Source organism: Sphaerulina musiva (genome assembly GCF_000320565.1).
Source record: "Sphaerulina musiva SO2202 unplaced genomic scaffold SEPMUscaffold_6, whole genome shotgun sequence".
Taxonomy (NCBI): domain Eukaryota; kingdom Fungi; phylum Ascomycota; class Dothideomycetes; order Mycosphaerellales; family Mycosphaerellaceae; genus Sphaerulina; species Sphaerulina musiva.
Window position 1 is genome coordinate 1,406,052 of NW_016017388.1, and position 16,526 is coordinate 1,422,577.

At 52.0% G+C, this 16,526-nt stretch overlaps 7 protein-coding genes across 7 annotated transcripts; 3 read left to right on the forward strand and 4 right to left on the reverse strand.

The window, feature by feature from the left end:
- Positions 1-650: 650 nt before the first annotated feature.
- On the reverse strand, positions 651-1,460 carry SEPMUDRAFT_126460 (uncharacterized protein). Its single transcript, XM_016902070.1, has one exon. The coding sequence runs from the start codon at positions 1,133-1,135 to the stop codon at positions 965-967; it is 171 nt and encodes a 56-aa protein (XP_016760259.1). The 5' UTR covers positions 1,136-1,460; the 3' UTR covers positions 651-964.
- Positions 1,461-3,727: 2,267 nt separating this feature from the next.
- On the forward strand, positions 3,728-7,013 carry SEPMUDRAFT_126462 (glycogen synthase kinase). The gene is made up of 7 exons (XM_016902071.1): positions 3,728-4,881; positions 4,997-5,175; positions 5,245-5,328; positions 5,383-5,731; positions 5,785-5,978; positions 6,033-6,237; positions 6,298-7,013. The coding sequence occupies exons 1-7, from the start codon at positions 4,836-4,838 to the stop codon at positions 6,429-6,431; spliced, it is 1,191 nt and encodes a 396-aa protein (XP_016760260.1). The 5' UTR covers positions 3,728-4,835; the 3' UTR covers positions 6,432-7,013.
- Positions 7,014-9,728: 2,715 nt separating this feature from the next.
- Positions 9,729-10,378, forward strand: SEPMUDRAFT_156977 (uncharacterized protein; the record flags this gene model as incomplete). Its single annotated transcript, XM_016907710.1, has 1 exon — positions 9,729-10,378. The coding sequence occupies one exon, from the start codon at positions 9,729-9,731 to the stop codon at positions 10,344-10,346; it is 618 nt and encodes a 205-aa protein (XP_016760261.1). The 3' UTR covers positions 10,347-10,378.
- Positions 10,379-10,407: 29 nt separating this feature from the next.
- On the reverse strand, positions 10,408-10,949 carry SEPMUDRAFT_126463 (uncharacterized protein; the record flags this gene model as incomplete). Its single annotated transcript, XM_016902072.1, has 1 exon — positions 10,408-10,949. A coding segment is annotated over one exon (231 nt), but the record flags the coding sequence as incomplete, so codon positions are not given.
- Positions 10,950-11,129: 180 nt separating this feature from the next.
- Positions 11,130-12,809, reverse strand: SEPMUDRAFT_46825 (uncharacterized protein; the record flags this gene model as incomplete). The annotated part of the gene is made up of 3 exons (XM_016909015.1): positions 11,130-11,413; positions 11,516-12,311; positions 12,378-12,809. The coding sequence occupies 3 exons, from the start codon at positions 12,807-12,809 to the stop codon at positions 11,130-11,132; spliced, it is 1,512 nt and encodes a 503-aa protein (XP_016760263.1).
- On the reverse strand, positions 12,496-14,338 carry SEPMUDRAFT_126464 (uncharacterized protein). The gene has a single exon (XM_016902073.1). It carries the CDS (start codon positions 13,765-13,767, stop codon positions 13,345-13,347), a length of 423 nt encoding a protein of 140 aa, XP_016760264.1. The 5' UTR covers positions 13,768-14,338; the 3' UTR covers positions 12,496-13,344.
- Positions 12,496-14,857, forward strand: SEPMUDRAFT_156980 (uncharacterized protein; the record flags this gene model as incomplete). The annotated part of the gene is made up of 3 exons (XM_016907711.1): positions 12,496-14,013; positions 14,074-14,278; positions 14,520-14,857. Exons 1-3 carry the CDS (start codon positions 13,981-13,983, stop codon positions 14,855-14,857), a joined length of 576 nt encoding a protein of 191 aa, XP_016760265.1. The 5' UTR covers positions 12,496-13,980.
- Positions 14,858-16,526: the final 1,669 nt, after the last annotated feature.

Here is a 16,526-nt window from a genome sequence, read left to right on the forward strand (position 1 = left end):
ATACCCACGATGACTGCTTTGTTTTGATCGTTCTAGCGAGGCATGTACGAACCTCTTTAATTGTATATATCATAAGGTACCTAGGTAATCTCCGTTGATACCCAAAGAATTATGTACCAATACCATTGCACTTGTAGAAAACACATTTGAAATCCCCATCGTCATGATTTGGTGCATCTTTTTGCATAGGTGTTTTCCAAACCGCCCGCCTTTAGGGTTGTACTAAATCCAACGCTTCTTTTTCTCTCTTTGTGTACCTAAGGTAGCCTTGACTATATGTAGGTAGGTAGGTAGGTATATACGACTTACCGTAGGTAGGTACTCACTTGCCCAAAAAACAAACAAAACATTGAAACGAAACAAAACTTGGTGTGCCTACCTACCTAGCCCCCTAATACGTTTCTGGGCTAAGCTGAAGCTACATACCTTATGCTAACTCTCACCCATCTCGAGCTAAATAAATCACAAGGTCAGGTAACGTGCGTGTGTGTTGCCCGGTGGTAGGTATCTAAGTTCTATTCTTATGTGTAGTAGGAGGTACATCACTATAAGACGTCCAGTACATGCATGTTACCTATGTATCTAGGAAGTGACACAGTGTCCGCGGTAGCTCGGAGCAGAGAGGAAAAGAGTCGTGGGGGTGTGTGTGTGTTTCAATTGAGGTTCTGTTCTGTTCTGTTCTGTTTTGCGAGCTTAAGTTGTAGTGGTAATGTATGATGATGAAGATAGTCATTATGATGGTCATCTCCGCCTTCGCTTGTCCGCAGTAGCAGGCTATTGGACTGGACTGGACTGGAATGCCCGGAGGTTTGAGGAATATGTATTAGATGGTCCCAACGCAGAGAGAGAGAGAGGGAGAGGGAGGAGGTAGGTAAGGTATTGCTGAGACTTTTGTTTTTCGCAAAAATACATACATGTAGTGTAACATTGGTTGCCTTCGCACCAGCACACGATCGTGGGCAAGCTAGGGCGTTTCTCGCCTGCTGGAGAAGACGGGGAGTTGCAAAGGTGCAACGATTTGCTGCTGCTGTTGTTTTCTTTCTTTCTTTCTTTCTTTCTTTCTTTCTTTCTTTGTTAGTTTGATGGATTGAAGTGAAGTACCTTCTAGTAAAGTCTGACGGCAGGGTCGGGACATATACTGTATATTTTTCTGGTTCCGAGGGCCGGCGATACCCCGAGTATTGGTAAACTAGATGGTAACTGTAACTGTAAATGTAAGCATAATGGACGGGACTTGTATGTGTGTGTGTGTGTCTTGGTCTCGCTCGACTTCTCCGAGAGCATCTGTAGCAATCATAATAATAAAAAGACGTTCAGGCACTAGGAGGTAGTGATATGGGGAGAGCTGGTCGCGATACGAGTGTCATGTATCAGAGATGTCTCGCGGATCCTCATCTTGAAATCGGTCACATGCAATGTCGCGTGACTCGACTTGTGTGGTTACCTTAGCTAGTACTGAAGAGAGGGGGGAGCAGGAAGGAGCTATGGTCAGGTAAGGTAAGAATTAATCAGGAGCTTCGTGTTGGTGAGGAGGTACCTTCCTTATGATGCTGTCACACTACTGGCGTTGGCCGTGACCCCGAAATTGGAATGCGGAAATGCTTTTAGGCGCACTCGGTACACGTACCGTTCCGTACCTCTTGTACAGTATTGCCACGAAGCTCGCCACTTGTAAACACCCCCCCGGGTTCTGGACTCTCTTGTGGCTTGCTCAATATCGAGGGTCTTGTACCGCAGTACTATTTGGGCCTCGGGAGGGCGATCTAGAAGGCATTTCGTGGCGTAGAGTTAGTAATAAGCCTACGGCGGGAGTCTTCACAACATGAATAGTATGTACCAGGTAATGTGTGTAGGTGCAAGATGGAACAGCTGACCTCTCCAGGGACTCCACAGCAAAATTGCGGTTCATAGGTAATAACAAATTGTTATATCGAGGTAGGCGGACCTCACTTCACCACAACCGCGCTATCCCGGTCATCACCTGCCATGTCTGAATACATGTACCACAGCGTGGTCGACTAGCAAGTTTGCAAGGCATGATGAACGATTGGTATCTGTACCTATAAGCAACGTTAGCAGCCGTTGAGCAACTGAGATGCAGTTCTCACGATACGTGGCATGGAATCATCAGCAGTCTGCACATTCTCGCTGTCCCTCCCTGAAAGTGACTACCTAAGTCTGGCGGGGCTCCTAGGTAGTGTCATGAGAGACTCGCAGACCTTCCCCTCATCACGAAGCGAGTGAACATGCTCGTTCGCCGGTATTCGCCATGCGTACCTCCTATTTGGAGCGGTTGCCTGCAATCCCATTGAAAGCAGCGACAAACAGCGTTGCAGGTGGTGTTGTTCACAGGCTTGGGAAAGCCACAGCTAGCTCGTCTCCCAGACCTGTGGACATAGTCCGGGATGCACAGTTCACCACGCAAAACACAGGCAGTCAGGCGCCAATGGCGTGGACGTCCCTTCGGAAGCTTGGGAAGCTTGCCCCTGGGCAGGAAGAAAGTATCTTGTACTATTTCATCGCGATTTTCTGATTGGTTTGCAGCAGACTTGGCGGTGCAAATGGCCGTCATGCAGGACTGCCCGGACGTGAGCAGGGCAGTGAGAAAGCTGCTGCAGGTCGTGCGTGCCACTTTTCGGCGGATGGAAAGACGTGAAGAGCAGATGCAGGCTGGCGAGAGCCTATCTGGCTGGCTGCAGGGATCAACAACGTCTCCAGCTCTACGGAGTCATCCTCGAGGACGGAGCAGTGCTACCTACCTACAGGTACATGTATGAATGCAGAATGAATGATAATGTAGGAGTCAAGCACGGAGGGAGGGAAGGGTGACGGTACGGTGAAGCAAAAGGAAGCATCCGATGGTATTGGAGGGCGGGAAGCGGTGCAATGGTGAATCAGGTATCAGAAATTCCAACCTGACCCGTCCCAACTCCAAATAAGCTGGAAGGCTGAAGCAAGCGCAGAGAGTGCGGGCTGGGCTGGGCTGGGCTGGCACGTGAGCAGTCTGAAATATGAAAGTCGCCCGTCGTCGAGCAGCTGACCTCCGGGAAAGCGGGCCCGGCGAGGACTATGCCCTTTTTGACCGCTGGACCGTGCAGGTGCAGAAGGAGCACGTGGTTAGTGAGGAAATAGTGAATAATAAAGCGACGGGACCTCCTCAACGGGTGGAGTGGGAGCATGGCCTGCTTGCTGGTGTGTGAAGTTCGGCGGGAGTTCTCACGGGGCGGGCTTGTCCTGTTGGCGGCACTTGTACATCCATCCATCCATCCATTCGCCTCTACATCAGGTACAGAGGAGAGGTAGTGAACGTGGACGTGCGCAACGACACTGTACTGTAATCACGGAGCCCAGGTCACGTACATTAACATATAGGTAATGTTGGGTAGATAAAATGTAAGAAGTCAGGTACCTGTAGGCTGTACCGTCGATGATGATGATGATGATGATGACGATGATGATAATCAAGGTACATACGTTCATCAAACACGGTGATCAGATTCAGGAGGATGACGATGACAATCGACGCCGTCTGGGAGGCCGTCCGGGAGGCACTTGGCGGCGACAGATGGAGGCCGCTGTGAGGATGACATCGCAGCGTCACGAGGAAGGGCAGAAAGAGGCAGGCCCACATGTTATTTACAAAAGAGTCTGAGCGCTGTCGCTGGCGTTGGCGCTGTTGCTGCACCGTGTCTGCTGCTCTTTCCCTGCCCGCCGTCCGCTGCCTTTGCTCCCGTCTTCGTGAAGCGCGCACCTTTAACACACCCAGCCAGCCCAGTCCCGCCCAGACGTCGCCCGCCACTACCTCCTACCACAGCTACCTCCTACCTTACCTCCTACCCAAGGTACTTACTGTACCGACTCTGCCCTCGTCTGTGTCTGTGGACAGCCTTCTGTCTGCCTGGATCACACTCTCCTACCACCACCTACCACTACCTACTACCTCCTACGAGGTACCTCCTACTACCTGACCTGACCTCTCCTACTAAACTCCTTGACCACGTCCACGTCCACATCCACATCCACGCCCACGTCCACGTCCACCACCTGCACCTGCACCTGCCTGTCTGTCACGCCTGCCCTCAGAGTCACGCACGCACGCCCTCAGCAGCAACAGCCGCAGCAGCAGCGCCAGCGTGTTTCACCTCTCTTCACGCTTGGGCACTCTTAATACCTGACCTCACCCTACCTTATCCTCCCTCGATCGCCGTGTGAGGGGTTCTTCGGGCTCGCTCTCTAGTCCACCACCACCACCACTACCACTACTACATCACTGGTTTGCGCTGCCTCCAGGTCCTTCTGCGAGAACCTTTTACCTGTGCGCACCACGAGACCTCAACCACCACCACCACCACCTCTTCCTCCTCCAACCACCACCACCGCCGCCACTACCACCACCGCTCCCACCATCACCACCTGCCCGTCGACCAGCCCTCACGCGACTCGCGCGGCTCACCTCACAGGCTTGACCTCACTTCACTTCACCTCGCCTCGCCGACTGACCACCAACCCATTGATCTGCTCGTCAGATTCGGAGTCACCCTTCCGAACGCCCTGCTCCTTCCGTATCGGCCAATACCACCAGCCCGTGTGGCACCTGATCACTCGTCATTATACCTGCCTCTCGCACCTTGCACGCCGCTCTACACCCACCTCCGCAACATCTCGCGCGCTCCGTATTTCCACCGCCGACCAGATCTCGCTGGGCATCTCATTACCGCCACCACGGATCTCACTCGCGTCACCGCTGTGCTCTCTCCGCCAATACCTGAATAGCAGTCCGCTGTACTCGCGATAGTACTACGCCGCTGCGCGCGTAACGACACCTCGACCGTCAAATGTCGCAGAACCGACCTTCGGCTTTTCAAGGTCTCAGAATGGGAGGTACGTGGTCCGGCTACACACTTCTACGCTCTTCTTCTTCTTCTTCTTCCTCTTCTCGTCGAATAGCGGCGGGCACAATTGTCACTGATACAGGCTCATGCTGACCACAAATCAGGTTCCGAAGTGATTCGCGAGAAGGTGCAGGATGGCCTGACCGGCGAAACCAAAGAGATGCAGTACACTCAATGCAAGATCGTCGGCAATGGAAGTTTTGGTGTCGTCTTTCAGACCAAACTCTCTCCTTCGGGTGAGGATGCAGCCATCAAGCGTGTCCTGCAAGACAAGCGATTCAAGGTACGCCGTGTTGTCTGACTCGACATGAGAGCCGACGTGGGAGGTTCACAGAATTGACGCTTCCGACAGAACAGAGAGCTTCAGATCATGCGAATCGTCCGCCATCCAAACATTGTCGAGCTCAAGGCGTTTTACTACTCCAACGGTGATAGGGTTCGCGATACCGACGCCCGAATGAACGTACAAACATCTCTGATCGCCGCGCAGAAAGACGAAGTCTATCTCAATCTGGTCCTCGAATTCGTTCCAGAAACTGTGTATCGCGCTTCGCGTCACTTCAACAAGCTGAAGAGCACCATGCCCATTCTCGAGGTCAAACTCTACATATACCAGCTGTTCCGCTCCCTCGCGTACATCCATTCGCAAGGCATCTGCCACCGCGACATCAAGCCGCAGAATCTGCTTCTGGACCCGGCTTCAGGTATTCTGAAGCTCTGCGACTTTGGCAGTGCCAAGATCCTTGTGGAAAATGAGCCCAATGTTTCATACATTTGCTCGCGGTACTATCGTGCGCCGGAACTCATCTTTGGTGCTACTAACTATACCACCAAGATCGGTGAGTCGAGTCAACTTCCTCGTATATTGTGCTCTACCGCTGACTGGTTGCAGATGTTTGGTCCACTGGCTGCGTCATGGCGGAGCTGATGCTCGGACAGCCTCTCTTCCCTGGCGAGTCGGGCATCGATCAACTAGTCGAGATTATCAAGGTTCTTGGCACTCCAACCAGGGATCAAATTAGGACTATGAATCCAAACTACATGGAGCATAAGTTTCCGCAGATCAAGCCGCACCCATTCAGCAAGGTATGTTGGCATATGGGGTCAGTGAAGCCTGGTACTAACGTATCGCATCATCAGGTCTTTAGGAAGGCTGACCCTAATGCAATTGACTTGATCTCGCGGTTGTTGGAGTACACGCCGACGCAGCGCCTGTCGGCAGTGGACGCCATGGTGCACCCCTTCTTCGACGAGCTCAGGGATCCTAGTACGCGACTCCCGGATTCGCGACACTCGGGCGGAGCGAGCAAAGACCTTCCCAACTTGTTCGATTTCTCTCATCATGGTATGTCACAAATGCCATGGCCGTATCTCACACTGAGAGTGGACTAACGCGTGATCACAGAGTTGTCGATCGCACCTCACCTCAACGCACAGCTTGTACCAGCCCACATGAAATCAGTCCTGGCCGGCAAGGGTCTTGATATTGACAACCTGACACCGATGAGCAAGGATCAGATGATGGCTCGTCTGGACTGAGAGAGCCATCACCATTTTCCCTCTTACTCCGAACAAAAGCTTGAGCTTTTAGTCATGAAGTTACGCAGCGAACGCATGGTCACAAATCAGGTCACAGAAGGACGGCGTTGAACGAGCCTGGAGTTCACGGCGCGAGCTCCATGCTGGGCTGGATCTACTTGGGAAACGATACACTTCATCAACTCTTCATGCCAGAAACGACACCTAGCGAAATTTGCTCTGAATGATGCTGCTGGTCTCCTCTTCACAAGGTAGATGTTTCTTGTGGGTGCTGGAAAAGGAGGGAGAGGTGGAAGGTCCTCTCTTCCACTGAAGGGATCGAGCAATGCATCATGGCGCATGGGAACCAGAGGACCCAATGTCTTCTTTTCACAAAATTTGGCTGAACGGAGAATTCGGCTGATTACGACGGAAAAAATGTTGCTTTCTGATTGACTTGCTACTCAGATGGTGATTGTAGCGCGAGGGCACTGGAGAGGCTTTCGATAGGCCTCTTCAAGGTAGTAGTACAGCGCCACTGGGCACAGCCTGGAGCGATATGCAGTGGCTTTGATTTCAAGGCCATTAACAAGTGATTCCCCGTTGCTCCCAATCTTTGGACATGTTGGACTGAAAATTGGGGCCATTCGCCTGTCCGCACGACGTGGATGGGTTAAATTAGCCCTTGAAATGTGCTTCCCAGTGACTCCAGCTCTCTCTTATTTGTGTGCTCGATTACATACCTGTATTCTATGCGATTTCCATTTCCAGCAGAGAGCGTATAAGGTATGTAAGCCATCTAGATGCGGGTGACGCTTTGTCATGAATGGGAGAATACCTTATGTACCTACCTGTAGGCAAGGTACCAGCAGCACCCAAAACCGTTGGTTCAGGTTGGAACCAATCGAACCAGATTTCCCAACTGTGCAACTGCTCGTGGTGCAGATCAAAGGATACTGTACCAGGTATTTGAGCAACTCTCGCCAGGGAAAAGGAAAATGGACAAGTTTGCTCATCCTCCTGCACCCGAGATTGCCTTTTCTTTTCTTTTCTTTTCCTTTTCTTTCTTTCTTTCTCTCTCTTCGTCTTCTTCTTCTTCTTTTTCCATTCCTCTTCCTTTTTTTTTCTTTTTGTCCCCTTTGTCATTATTTTCTTCATCGGCCGGCTGCTGACTGCTTGTTGGTTATACATGTGTGTAAGGTACGGTAGGTATGCACTGCAGTCAGTGTAAGAACGGTAACAGCAGCCCCTGTTTTCTTTCTTAGGAAAGCGGGATCGGTTGGTTGATTGGCATAGGTAGGAGGTACAGGCATTGTTTCATCTACCGTCTCCAGCGATCTTTTTCTCTTTTCGGTTTTCGTCCCGTTGTTGTTGGTGTTGTTTTTTTCCATCTAGGAGGTATTGTGTGGCTTCAATCAGCTATCGTCGTCGTTTCAAACGCGATGTGCAGTTCATCTGTCTGCCATTGCTATATTTTCCGTGGCCACCACTGCTCGACGTGTCGGGGGATAATATCAAAATACAGCGCAGCCGGAGGTTTACTTGTCTCTCAACAGAAGTCTTGCAAACCGCTTGCTTACTGCAGAAAGTACCTATTTTGAGAAAGAAAGAGTTGCCTGCTTGTTCTGCTGTATTATGGTTGTCAGCTCTGCTACGGGGAAATGACACCCTCTCACGAGCAGGTGGCATCTTTCTTTGGCGCTAGGAGTGTATCATTGTGCTGCTGAAGATGATGGCTACAAGCCCGACCGCGAGGATGTTGTGATAAGTCGTTGTTGAGAATCTTGGGGTTGAACGGGTTCCGAGGCGGGGGGAGTTCGGCCTTGTGGTTCCACTGTTGTTGGGTTGTCTGGTAAACTGTGCTCAGATTAAGGGTCTCCTTGAGCTTGCAGTGTTGAGGGGTCTTTGTATACCTAAGGTAGGTACCTAAGGTAGGTACAATACCTACTCGCCGTCGCTGCGTGCGTGGCGATACAACTTTCTCTCTCTCTCAAAATTGGATTTTCCGGACGGTTCATGGTATGCATGCACTTGCCGCCCATTGGCAACTCGGCGCCGTGATGAAGCACGCACACGCACACGCGCACGCGCACACACACACACACTCTCTCTCTCTCTCGAGATGAAGCTGCATGTGGTTGCAAAGTGCAGGACCGACATTCCATGAGGATTTTCGGGCTTGACGAGTTATTAGCTGATGTTGGAGATGGAATCATGGATGGATGCATGGGGCCGGGCCGATAGGCCGACATTGAACATGAAACCCAGCATCTCAACTCCGTCATGCCGAGAAGAAGGCTATGTATCCCCGGTCTCGCGTAGGAAAGCGAACTGAGTGCGCTATTCTTGGCGGTGCTGTGATGGATTACATCATGGACAGGAGCAGTTCTGCGAGCATCGTCCTTGTATGGATATATGAATAATATATCTATTATAATCGAGAATAAGATTCTTGATGACGGGGTCTGCATCCATGTAGACGGCTGTATGCAGTATGGATGATCATGTAGTCATGTATAAGGTACCTTAGTTGTATACCAGCCTCAGCCTGGGGAAGAGAAGCTCGGGAATGGGAGGGATGATTAGTAGGTGTAGTGATTGACACTGATATTGTGATGCCGAATATTAATCCAGAGCCTACTGCAAGTCATATTGTGACCGCACACTGCACCGTCTGGCACTACATTGCACAGGGTCTACAAGGTCTACTGTAGCCTGTAGGTGAGTCTCAAAGAAGGAAAGGTATATCGTATCTCCTCCTCGACTTGGCTGTGGGGTTCCAAGGGCTGGGCCTCGAGGCGCAGTAACCGCAGTCCAGTAACACACTAATAACTGTTACTCCAGTTCGAGCTTCGGAGAAAACGACATCAGCTTCCCGAACCCAGGCAAGGCAACAAGGCACTAGTCGGGGGTGTCCTTGGCGCCAGCGAGAGCGAGTCCTTCGCAAATGTCGTACCTCCGTACAGCTGACTTGGTGCCCAGGTCGTCCGTCGTCGACGCCTCGCCACCATCTGCCACCGGGTGTCGGAATTCGATGTGTTCCCCCTAAACCTCCAGCAATCTTCCGGCTGCATCCAAGACGGTATACAAGCCTCTGGTAAGACAACATGGTATGTCCGGAAGTCCGTCGACAACACACACAGACACATATAACACATCAGGCTCTCCTGTCCTGCTCCGAAATGGCCATTCAAGACCATCCTCATCCTCATCATCAGCATCAACATCAACATCCTCTTTCCGCCATACTGAAGCACTACCAAGCTCCCAAAGCAACATTCATAAGAAGGTACAATCATCATCATCATCATCATCATCATGACCAACGACGATGCCCAGCTCTCGGCCGTGTTCCGAGTCCTCAATATCCCTGAACTGCTTCAACTTATTCTGCTCGAGGTAGCCAATACTGAAGCCTATGCATGCGGAGTCACATCACTGTTCGCCCTACAACGTGTCAGCCGATCGTTTCAGGAAGCCATCTTAAGCTCATCCATCCTGCAAGGCTCGAAGCTCTGTCTGCGTAGAACGAATGCTGCCACTGGGCGGATTCGAGAATATGACCCCTTGGATTGGTTGCTTGCGCAAACAGGCACTTGGCGCACGACCTGGTCATCGGACTGGATGTCTGTGAACGCGACACGGAAGATCACCCTATTGCTCAACAGCGGCGCAGAAACTCCGGAGTGGATGAGCAACAACGATCTGGCTTCTTGGCGTCAGGTCCCCAGTCAGGCTCTCAAGTCACGCGCTCTACATATTCGAACCTATCGCTACGTGCTGGGAGAAGTTCGACATCTTGGCGATTGTATATACGAAAACAATGTTCCCGTCGGTGTTGTTCACGACAAGCTGAACGACCTTGCTTCACTCGAAGGCAGCACCAGCTTGGATGGGTGTGCTATTCGAGAGTCCTCTGTCTACAAAGCATGGTGATGATCAGCCATGGATCACTCCATGAATGAGTCGATCCCAAGAATATACCAATAGGGCAACAGCCTAGTCCATTCTGGCTATGATAACGACGGAAAACCCAGGATCAAGCGCAAATGCCGGATGTCCTACCATCCTCACGCACCACCGAGCCAACTGGACCTCCTTGATCAGATTACCTCACAGGTATTGTTGATCACCTAGGTGAAAGAGGAGCACATCAACCTGGATTGGCGTGCGCTCGCGCCTTTTCCACGATCCGTTCAGGGACCTCGTACATTGTACGAGTTTGTTCCCTGTCATGAGGCAACCATCACTGACTCTTGTTGGTTGCGTGCAATGAGTTCACGCCAAATGAGTAGCGGCTGTTTCAATGTACAGCTGGGCGATCTAGCATCCCCAACAAGAAAGGACACAGCCATCCTGGGCGTCTTGTGATGGTGGCAGGAGGTACTGTCTGAAAGAGGATGTGTATACCATGTCTTCTATACTGAGATCTCCTCGGAGGGCCAGCGACGCGGTCACTATTACTCGAGTCTCGAACAAGAGACAGAATGTAGGCACGCTCGTCGCACAGCGCCCCCAATGAGGAGTAGCGCGTAGAATGAGGAGGAGGAGGAGGAGGAGGAATAGAAAAGTCCAGATTGGCAGTTGAGCGATTCGGCAAATAGAGACAGACTCGTACATAAACATGACTTATGAAAGAGACGACTACCTCATACTCATCAAATGTTCCAAAACCCCGTCAAACACATACCTTAGGTACCTTATTACCTAGTTAGCTACCTACGCAGCTTTCCAACTTCCATACGTATACGGCCCCTTTCCCTGCACCACCACCTTCGCCACCCCCTTTTCTCCCATTCGATATCTTCTCCCTTTGAACAAATACACCACCCAACTCGGCAATCTCGTCCCCATCCAACTCCCCACACCTCCAAATCTCGTCACGGGACACACGATACAATCCTCTTTGATCCTTTGCACATATTCTTGATCTTGTAAGTGTTCTACTTGTTCAGTATAATCATTATCCTCATCATCCTCCTCCTTCTCATTCTCATCATTGGCTGTCATAGCGGAACCGCCAAAAAGTGTCATAGAACTCCTCTTCCTCATCCTCCCTTTCGAGTTGATTTTACCACCACCACCACCACCACCACCACCACCACCAGAAGCCAAAGCCAAAAATTCAAATCTCAAAAGATCCATTTCCAAATTATGCATCACAACACCTACAGCAGGATAAACATCACCCAAATAATTCTGCGAATAACTCGCCACATCTCCCACAGCAAAGGTACGGGGGCCCGCTCGTTCGACGCGCAAACTTTTGTTATGCGTGAGAAGGTAGCCGCGAGGATCGTGGAGGTGCGAGGGTGCGAATTGCGTGTTGGGGACGACGCCGGTGCAGGGGATGTAGACGTCGGCGAGAATGTTGGTGCCGTTGGAGAGGAGGAGGTTGGTTGTTGTTGTTGTGGTTGAAGGAGGAGAAGGAGAAGAAGGGGGGTTGTCTTTTATTGGGTCGTCGTGATGCTGGAAGAGGGTTTCGGTTTTGATGACGCGGATGTGGTTGTGAAGGATGGAGATGCCCAAGTCGAGAAGTTGTTTTTCGGCTTTCTTTTGGAGAGGTGGTGCGAGGTCGGGAAGGAGGACGGAGCCGCCGGAGATGAGAGTGATTTGTTTGGGAGGTTTGCGCTTGGTTCGGAAGGGAAGGTGGCGTTTGTAGTTGAGATAGGTTGCCAATGTGCCTGCGACCTCGACTGCACTGCAGTTCCCGCCGCTGATGACGATGGACGTTGCTCGTTCGAGTTGGCCGTGGAAGCGATGGAGCGCTTCGGCGGTGTCGAGGTGAGGGCCATGAAGAGAGAGGAGATCGGAATGGGTGGAAGTCCCCGTACAGATGATCAGGGCGTGGTAGTTTAGTGTTTGGACTTTCGTGAGGTCTGCGAGGTTCTTGATGGGCATCTGGCTGCATCTTTTGGGCTGGATGAAAGCGCAGCGCTTCATGGCTTCAAAGTTGTAGCAGTCAACTTTGATGGAGCGTTCGGTAGGGTCCATCGCAATACACGAGCCTTGGATGATGGTGAACTGGTGGCCGCGATGGCGATGGAAGCCAGGCTCCACGGCGATGAAAGGGTCTTCATGCTGGACCAGTCCTGAAGGCACCAGTGCCCGAGGTGCAGCAATGTTCCAATACAGATGCGTCGAGGGCCCAATCACGATCAAGCGATAGCTCGCTTGTGTTGTGGTGCAAAGACGGTCAATGGTGTGGTCCAAGAAGTGATGTGCGCACGACAGGCCCGCGAACGACGTCCCCAGAATGATGATATTCAGTGGCTCAACGCCGATCCCGACGGGCTCTTTGGACTTGTAGTTGTCGCTCAACGTCAAGGCTGTAGCGTCTCGATGGTGGCCCGGTAAGTGGCGAGGCTCCTTGTGCGATGGCAGACCATAATTGGGCATCTCAGGTGCACCCAAGGGCCCACGAGTGTTGGCCGATTCTTCTATTGGAGCATCCTCTGGGACACTCAGCCCAGCGACATAGAAGTTCGACATGCTGCGTGAGCGATTGTGCAGGCCCGCACGACGCGGCCATACACACCGAGCCCATTGGGCCTCTATCCCGAAGCAGCTGCGCGACCACAAAGCGGACGATTTCGATCGGAGCTTACCTGTTGGGAACGACCCGTGCACATGGATGTGGAATGTGGAGGACGTTAACATTCCATTGTGATTAATGCATTGTTGCATGATTTCTTACCCCCATACAGGTAGTATACAGACTTGTTGCGCCGACGCTAACCCTCCCATTTTGCCCTCCCCTAGCTTAATATCCGATAAGGTAACGATAATATAATCCTCGCTCCATCTCAAGACTCCGCTTGCGTTTTCGCTCTCTCACTAACGCCATGCTCAGCGCAGAAAGTGTTTTTGGTCGTAACTCATAACACCGTAATATCATAGACCTCAGTCGCTCGCAGCGATCTCTAGCTGGTTTTCACCACCATCCCGGCCCGACGATGTCGGCGCCCTGCCTCCGATCCGCCAACTTCTGAGCTCGCGCCATGTCGCGCTCGAGCTCCGCCTGGGTGACGACCTTGGCTGGAGGCGTGGTGACGGGAGTGGAACTGCCGCTAGCAATGCTGCGTGGTTGTGGCGTGCTCTGCGACGAGCGAGCAAAACCCTGATAGATATTGCCGAAAACGGTGGAGGAGACAGGGCGAGTCAACTGTGGTCGCTGCGGCGGGGTATCCGCCGACGGCTTGGCCTGCTCTGCCGCTGGTGCCTTCAGTGCAGCAGCAACCTGTGCAGCGTGCACCTTGGCCTTCTGCTGTTGGATGTGCGCATGTCGCTTGGCCGAGTCTGCCGCCTCACGCTCCTCGTGATAGACGGCTGGAATGGAGTCGACGGGAAACACCATGATGAAGTCGGAGTCGAAGTCTCTGTTCTGACTGCGTCAGGGGACCGTAGGCAGCTGTTCGTGGTTGCGCGTGCTTGGATACCGTGTTTTCACCAGGCTGTCGCAGGGTAGTCAAATAGAAATGATGTGATATGGAATACAATTGGAATTGGCCGTACACGGCGTTCCGTCGCGTGTATCCTTCTTTCCTGTCACTCCATGTACTGGTGACGTATGCCGGAGGACCCGGAAGGTTTCTTGCCCAATGTAAGTTATGTCGTGTCCTGTCGTTCGAACGGAAACCGGGAAGGCGTTAGGAATCCGCAGCGCCGACCGGAAACGTGTCAGAAGTCAGGCAGGGACTGCAGCAACGTCGTTGTACGAATGAGGCAGTGGGTGAGCGAGGGAGAGAAGGAGGAGGTTCAGGAAGAGGAGGAGGAAGAGGAGGAAGAAGGAGACGCAGCTGGTGGAGGAGATGGAAGCAGAAGGAAAGAGAAGGCGGAGGAAGAAGAAGAAGAAGAAGAAGTAGAAGGTAGCTCACTCCTGCTGCGGCCTGATCTTCTCACCTCCTAACACAGCAGGCACATCGGAGACAGTGGTGCGAGCAGCGAGCCCAAGTGAGCCCAAAGTGAATTCAAAGCAATTTCTCAATGAAAAGTGGCAATGGCCGTTCTAAACATGGCAATTCGGGGTCTTGGCGCACTTCTTCAAATTTGTCCCCGCAATTGCACAAGAAAAGACGTGATTTAGCCTGTTACACTACGGCCTTCTAGAACCGCTGATCCGAAGCTCGTTAATCTCCTCCTCGATGGCCATTCCCAACAACAATTCGGTCAGCATCATACCGGTATTCCTTGAAGGTAAGGTACCTATATCCGACAATGCGGTGCCACTCAACAACTCCTCCTTCTACAGCCTATCCTCCAATAGCCCACGCCCTCGACCGCCTCTCTCACTGGCACACAAGCGACACACACACGACGTGATATCCCAAAGAGCGGGCCAAGTCACCGTGAGCCGCTTCGGTCTCGTGCTCGACAGCGAATTGGTGAATATTGGAACAAAGACAATAACATGCATACACCTCTACTCCCGCTATCGCATCAAATGATCCAGGCTCAGCTGCCGCCTCGCACTCGAAGCTGCGTAGAAGAAAGAGACCTTTGGCCAAAATGCCGACGAGAACGCTCGCCGTCGGAGCCAGGAAGATTGGCACGCTGTACCATCGCAGAAGCCGGTCGCACGCATGAACTATATCATTCACCACATTTGAAAGCGCGCACAATGCCCATATATACTCATTCGTCCTGGCAGGCGAGACGCAAAGGTAGTAGGCTGGAGATGTAATCCGAGATGGCATCTCCATCCATGTTCTTACTGATTGGCTGGCCGGCTTCACTTGAGCTTCCGGTATCCAGCGAACTTGGCTCCGTCTCCTGAAACCACAGTCCTCAAGAGAGAAGACCATGGTTTCGACCACAATTTCTCCTGCAAGTAGCCTGGGCTCATTGCTCTTTATGTACTCGTGAGGATGGGTCCACCTCAATTGGTAAGACGTTGGCAAGTCTCATCTCTTCGTCCAGCTTTACCATCGGCTCTTATCGTTTTTGGCGTCACGAACCACTGCCAGTCACTTGTGACCCGAGAGCATTGATGAGAGCACACAGGCACGGTAGAGATAAGACGAGGACGACCTAACGTCCTTCGTTGAAACGGTCGTAGTCGTCGCTGCCCGGTCTTGTCAGGCTTTGTTTCTTACCCATCCTGCTACCTCCTAAGACTTCTTAACCGCAACACTCATTTCTTCTACAGTTACAACGTTCAATCAGTTTCTTTCTAATCTTACACTCTCCGCAGCTGAATATTGGGGATTTGCCACGTGAGACGCCCATTTTACTCACATTCCAACATACCTGTCGTAGCAACGGCCCGCATGCCAGACCAGACCAAATCACAACAGTACACCAGTACCCTAATTTCGCCGGGCGCCTTGCGCAACTTCGACTTTCGCGCAAGCGACGATCGACGACAGGGCTGATAATGAGCACGAACAGCGGGATTCAAACGACGTAACGGCCTCACGAGAGACAACTGGACCGCGAATTCGGATTCTGGGACCCCCGAGACAGTATGGACGATTACGTGACCATGGCGCGATATCATCTCGAAGACTATGTGTCCATCGTCCCTCGCCAAGCGGAAGTAGGGGCTGCTACTACTCCAGGATTGACCTCGACCACCATTGTTGGTGTTGGTGTGGGTATTGGATCTTTCCTCATCGTCGGATTTATCATACTTGGTCTCTTCTTCGTACGCAAGCGCAATGCGCACAAGCGGAAGATGGCCGAATTGGAGCACGGGGCTTCAATGCCTGCATCTCTTCGAGAAGATATGCGCCAGATTGCACGGCCTGCCAGCGCAGCGTCATGTAGCAGATTCACCCAGGGCGGCTGGGGTCAGCTTGGCTCAAACGAGACAGTGCAGTCCTTGACCAACACGTGTGGCAAGCGCAAGAGGTTATCAGTCTCGCTGCCTAAGCGCATCAAGCACAAGAGTGTAATGGCACTCAAACCTTGGACAAGGAAGCATCTCTCTGTGATCGCAGAGAGCCCCCGTAGCACTTCTATGCCGCGCGAGTCGTCCTTGCCTATTTTCGAACAAATGAACACCACATCTCCTACAGCAAGAGGAACGAACTCGGCGCATATTTCTGCGCCTGCGCCAGCTCCGGAAAGCCCCAGGTCCAATGTGGCGCCTTCCTTCGCGATACGATCATCTGG

Excerpts from the sequence above, each read along its gene's own strand:
- SEPMUDRAFT_126460 (XM_016902070.1), bottom strand. The coding sequence starts at position 1,135 with ATGTCCCGACCCTGCCGTCAGACTTTACTAGAAGGTACTTCACTTCAA.
- SEPMUDRAFT_126462 (XM_016902071.1), top strand. The coding sequence starts at position 4,836 with ATGTCGCAGAACCGACCTTCGGCTTTTCAAGGTCTCAGAATGGGAG. Across the intron at positions 5,176-5,244 it reads TGCAAGACAAGCGATTCAAG|AACAGAGAGCTTCAGATCAT; the intron begins GTACGCCGTGTT and ends CGCTTCCGACAG. Across the intron at positions 5,979-6,032 it reads AGCCGCACCCATTCAGCAAG|GTCTTTAGGAAGGCTGACCC; the intron begins GTATGTTGGCAT and ends TCGCATCATCAG.
- SEPMUDRAFT_126464 (XM_016902073.1), bottom strand. The coding sequence starts at position 13,767 with ATGGTGTTTCCCGTCGACTCCATTCCAGCCGTCTATCACGAGGAGCGT.